The 6,000-nt window shown below is 39.7% G+C and overlaps 1 protein-coding gene across 1 annotated transcript in view; it reads left to right on the top strand.

Annotated features, from left to right (window-relative positions):
• The first annotated feature begins 359 nt into the window (after nucleotides 1-359).
• Nucleotides 360-6,000, top strand: part of SLC28A3 (solute carrier family 28 member 3) — a 43,887-nt gene continuing 38,246 nt past the window's right edge. The window contains exon 1 of the mRNA XM_074166364.1: nucleotides 360-416. Coding sequence (XP_074022465.1) covers nucleotides 360-416 — 57 coding nt within the window. The remainder of the gene's footprint in view (nucleotides 417-6,000) is intronic.

Below are 6,000 nucleotides of genomic sequence, written 5' to 3'. Positions count from 1 at the left end.
AGTGGGGAAGATTTCCCCCCAAGCAAGGGAGGAAAGCCAGAAGTCATGTAAGTACACACATTTGCCGCAGGGATCACCCAGAGATATGTTTGCCTCCTGGGGCCCGCAGGAATCCTCCCTCCTTGTCTCAAGAAACACTGAATGCGGTTTCCCACGCTGGCCAAAAGGGGCTGTGCCAGGGAAGCGAGAAGGTGGAGCTATGAGTGAGCAAGAGCAACCTGGGGGTGCCTGTGGCCAACTAGACTTCAAGTGATACCCACTGACCCTGTGGATGGATTAAGCAGGTGCTGGCTGCTGCTGCCCTGTGCTGCAAGTAGCTTTCATTGTTCACCCAAAACTCTCCTGCTCACACTAGGCACATGGAGCTGAAGGAGACCCCCTGTGATCACTCAGGAGTGCAAAATTTGGCCTTCCAGGTAAGCACGGTTTCCTTTGCTTTGCGGGGAAGAGGAAGGGCTTAAAAACAGTGAACGAAGCTTACTTCAGTCCCTGAACTGCAGATATTTTACAACATCCCACATGCTTTGCACTGATACCCTGCCAAAGTACAATGCTCTTGTATAAAAAGCTGGAGCACAATCAACACATTCACAAGTAGATTCTGCTTATTGGCTTCGTCTGCTGCCTGGTATAGTGGTACCTCTGAAAAGTCTGACTCAGGAATATTTCATAAACTGATGGGTCTCACAACTAGCTCATCTAGCTATCCCATCTGCTGTATCAGTTGCTGTTTTTTCCTGAGGATAGGTAATTTGCAGTTCTGTTGAAGATGAGGTCTTTTATTATGCAGAAGACATATATCTCATTAAAGCAATATATATTAATAATACGAGAAAAATAATCATGTAATCACAATGGGGCATATCTTCTTTCTTCCCCACATAAAATAAGCGCAGTTGTCTTGTTCTGCTCCTAAGAGCACAGAAAGGAGGTAAGGAGCCAACCCAATTATTATGTGCATAAGGTAATGTTAACTGCCATTTAAAAAGTGCAAGCAGAAGCACCGTAAAACCTGTTAACCAGCTACTGCTTCTCAGTGCCCAGCGTCCCTGTGCTTTCACAGGAATTAGAGCAGGGACAAACAGAAATTTGTGAACCCACAGCCAGGTTGGTTCACCGTATGTGTTACTGAAGGTAGAACAGGCTGGGAAGAGACAGTGGCTCTAAAGAGTGCTGTGTTAGCAAAGTACCCCTTGCTCTCTTCTGCTGCCTCTAATCCTTACGCGGCCCCAGAGCTCAGCTAGCAGGAAGGGTAGCACATAGCGAGCGTGAGTATCAGCCGAGACTATTCAAATAACACAGAAAGGTCTTTGTAGGTGCTAAGCATGTGGAATATTATGTAACCCCAGTGACATTCAACCACTCTATGTATTTATTCATTGGCCTATAGAGACAGACACGCAATAGATTGATTTGATAATCTGCCAGTCAGGGAATATTTGTGGAATGTAAAGGAGTTAGGGTCAAGTCCCTACTCCAGTCAATAGTTAATAATTCACGTTAAGTGGGACAGCTTCAAGAGGAGACAGACAGATAACTCTCTTAAAACATGATAGCCCAGTGGTTAGGGCATTCTCTTGGGTAATCTGACAGACCTCAACGCATCTGTGCTTCAGAGCAGATAGACAAGCAGTTTGAACTTGGGTCTCCCTCAGCTCAAGTGAAGGAGGTAAAAGAGGGCTTCATCCTGGCTGTATTTTCATACAAAATGTGTGCATAAGATAGTGCAGTCAACTTCCAAAGTCTGTGCCTACAAACACATTACTCACCTGGGCAGTGTGGAGGGAACACAGGTGCTTCCTCTCCTGGCCACTGCAGAGGTTTGCAAGAGCCTGTAAATCCCCTCTGATTTAAATAATTCAAATGACAAATCACGGGGACTGTCCAACAAGAAAACCTGGGGCCTGAGTCAGGTTTTCTTGTTATTTTTTTTTCTTGGAACACCAGAAAGTGTTCACATTTGCACTTACACTGTCTATCTCTGATTCAACATGTAAGTCATTCCCTAGATAAAATAAGACACAGAAGGAAATAGGTAAACTTCTGCATATAGAAAAATAAATCGCTTCATAGTAGAAGACACTGAGAAGAAAATAATATAAATTTTTTTTCCTGTTTTTTCTATTTGAGGTTTTCTTGCACAAAGAGTGAATGCTTTTCTTCCTCCAGGGTACAGTGTCTTCTAGTATTAAGCAATGAGTATCTTCCCTAAACCACAAAATATAAAAGTGTTCTGTAAAGGGATAAATTCGTTTTAAGTATCAGTGTGGGATTGCGTTCCAGAGGTACCTTCAGGTGTACCTGAACCCTTTAATGATTAACCCACAAAGGGATACTAAAAATAAGACAGGGACAAAGTAAACCTGGGTTAGATTGTTTTATATAGTAAATAAATTAAGAAAACAGCTCTCAACATAATACAAAGCAGCTCAAGGCCAACAAGTGATGGATGAAGGATGATATCAGAGCTTTATGTCAAGAATGAGAGGCATCATGCCTTCTGTTGTGTGGGAACTTAAATGGAATGAAGAGGTTGTAATGTAGAGTAATCTGCCTTTCGACTAGTCGTATAAGTGGTCAAAGAGGGATAACTATTTGAGCTTTTTTCAATTTCACATTGGCTATTGATATTTAAATACACGCATCCTCCTGTGATAGGGTAGGATTTTCACTGCATCACAGAAGCATAAAACGTTTTCAACCATATTGCAGTAGGCTCTCAGGAGTCAGTTAACCAATGTGAACTTTCAGAGAGTGCATGCATCCATGTAGCATAAAGTTCTATTAACACCAACAATTACATTTTTAAAAATGCATGATCCTGCAAAATATCAATTACTTCTTTTGTACACTACGCAGATGCCACTTGAACTATTTATAGGCAGAGCTTCCAAACCTGCAGGTCCTGTGTTATTGCCTTGTTGTAATGCCATTACCTGGGAGACCCAGAAACAACTTTTTTACCTCATTAACAGCTGAATGAAAATGATCTCAGAAGCAAACAGACAACAAAACCCAAATGTACTGCTCTGCTGTATCGCTTTCTTTCTCTTTTATCTTTGATATTAGGGACATCTCAGTTACTAACCATACCAGCCATCTGGGTGTGTTACAATGAGTAAGCTTCTTGTATTGATTTTAAGAAGATACAGAGGTTAAGCTTAAAGATACACAGCCAATCAAGCACACTCCTGCCCTTCAGTGCAATGTATGCATAATAAAACCCCGATGCAATTGTTAAGATCTACATGCTAAATTTATCTGCTCTGGATGCTCCCTCATAGCTAGGATCAACAGATTGTTGCACTATTCATACTGAGACATTCAGACTTTAAACATTTTTTCCTCTTAAATATGCCACGTAATTTAAGGAACCTAAATCATTATGCTCATAGTCTCATCACTCTCCAGAAGATTGTCCACGTTAAGTGTCTACATGCCAATGTAATACAATCTGTATCTATATCTACAATAATATCATACATAATGTTCAGAAACACTACTATGTCTCTTATATTCCATGTGGTTCCATTATCTTCTCTCTGCTGGCAGCGGTTGGGGATTACTATAATTGCCCACAGAATTTCCTGCTCAGAAACTGCAACATTAACAGTAACCCTAAAACTGAGATTAGATTTACCTAGCTTGTGTTTAGCCCTCATTTAAGAGGCAAAGGTGTTACCTAATCAGTTTTGATGATTCAGATCTCTGCTAATGATAACATTAAACAACAAGTCACACTTAGTTCTGAAGGAATGATAAGAGCTGGCTAATAAAAAGGAATGGTAGGTGGGATGAAAAAGCTCCCTGACTTTTAAAAGCAAGTAAGAGGTAAACATAAAATAAATATAATGCAAAGGGAAGATAACAGCTAATAAATATTTATTGTTCACTGGCCTCCTATTGTCAGTTTTATGATGCATTAAGTGGTCCATACCTGTTTCTGTAGCAGAGCACACCATGCTCTTAAGAAACTGATTTGAGGAAGAATCCCCTTTGAACTCTGCCTTTTACTCATGCTACGTAAGGACGTTGGTATTGCCATAACATATGCACCTTCTGTACTCCATTTCATTCCAACAAACTTATAACATATTCTAAAAATGCCTGTTGTTTCTGTGTTTATCGTCATTCTCCACAGCTTCCTAGATACTCTTGCCTGGTCGGTTAATTAAGACTATACACGCTAGTAAGAATTTATATTTAATGGGCATCATTGTTGTAATTTCCCTTGGAAATTATGAAGGCATTGCACTGCATAACTCCACTGACAGGGAAATATGCAGTCCTTTTCCACATTTTCAACACTTGCTTTCCAAAGCCATGCTTGTTTTAAAGAATTTTAACTGTGACATACTACTCCGTCCCTTAGAGGAAATAGTGAAAGTCAGTCAAACCTTTAGGTCCCTTTTTTCTCAGGCTAAGTAAATATTCCTTGCAAAAACCATTTTTAGGGTTCTTGTTCTTGTCATCCTTATTGTGTTCCTGTTTGCCATAAACAGATGTTTTGAATGCCATAACAGCAGGGGTCATGTGCACCTTGCTATCTTCTCAGGAACGTGCAGATGTTTTTTGCAGTTTCAGTTTTTCTGAATTTTGCTTTCTCCCTCTCATGCATTTTACTTGCTCTGAGAGCAAATAGATTTCCTTTTTTTTTTTTTTTTTTTTTTTTTATGGCCAGCTTGTGTCAGTCTATCATTTTAACTTGTATATCCTGCATTTCAGGATACTATCCAACTATCCTACTCCAGACTGACAACTTAAGCTTTTGAAGAAAAACACTAATGTGCTCAGAAGTGTGTGAGCCTAATTTAGAACCCCTTTCAAAACACCTCAGAAAGATTTAGCCAGCTGGATTTAAATCTGGCAGTACCTGTTTCTTATCTGTGTCTCTACAGCTCATTTACTGTAGTTTAACACATGGATAATGAATATTCACCCCTCCTGCCCTGTACACTGAATTTTATCATTTGACAGGAATGTATGAATGTTATGATTATTGTTCAAAAAAATTCTTCCTCAATATTTAAAATTTATTTTAACTCCTTCAAAATCATGACACTGTGGCTAGCAAAAGGTAGTACCTGAGGAAAAACTTAGACGAATGCCCTTCAATTACACTGAATATAGCAGAGCTTTGAACTGTAAATCAGATGGCTTCATTTCAGCTGACTGAATGCTATCTGAAATCCAATGAAATCCAGCATAATAACCTAAACCATTTGCTTTTGAAGCATGGGTTTTCCACAGAGTTCCTTAAGTACCCTGATTCTAACCTCCAAAACTAATGTAATAATCCACCATTAAACCATAAACAGTTTAAGCAGCTGCCTGGATGCTCTGATATCCAATCTGTTTTCATCACTAACCAGCAGTGGTGGAAAACCATCTACTCTAGAGCGTGTGGTGTTATTAAAAGCAAAACTGATAGAAGTTATGCACTCTTTGCAAAACCTATGCTACCTCGAAAGGCAGGCAGGCAGGCAGGAGATGGGAGGGAAAGTCAAACAATGTAGTTATGCAAAAAGACTTGGCAAATTAACTGCTCATATAGAGGGAACTAAACAAACATTGAAAGAGCACTTCACTGATTATGAGATAGCTCCATGCCCTTGCTGCTTAATCAAGTATTTTGCAAGCAGGAAATTCCAATCAGTAAAAGTACAGCAGAAGCGCAATTGCCTAACACTTTTCATATTGTCAACATTCAAAGTAGATGGATCAACTCTGTAATCCTTCAAGTGTGGCATAAAGGGAAGAAAATTTTCCTATCCGAGCTTCTCTAATTTGGTTTTGACTTCCTTCTTCCTTATGTCACTAACTATGTTGTCCCTAAATGAGAGTTCTTCACCCAGTGTGCTAGAGCCAATCAACACACTGAGTGGAGGTGTTTGTTTTCATTTCAATTCTGCAGATTCAGGTGCCTGGCATTTAACAACAGCCAGCACACCACACATTTCCCAATATTTATAACAATAAAATACAGCTCATTGGTAAATA

The sequence above is a fragment of the Numenius arquata genome, chromosome Z (assembly GCF_964106895.1).
Source record: "Numenius arquata chromosome Z, bNumArq3.hap1.1, whole genome shotgun sequence".
Lineage (NCBI taxonomy): Eukaryota > Metazoa > Chordata > Aves > Charadriiformes > Scolopacidae > Numenius > Numenius arquata.
This window is presented reverse-complemented; position numbering and strand designations above follow the sequence as displayed.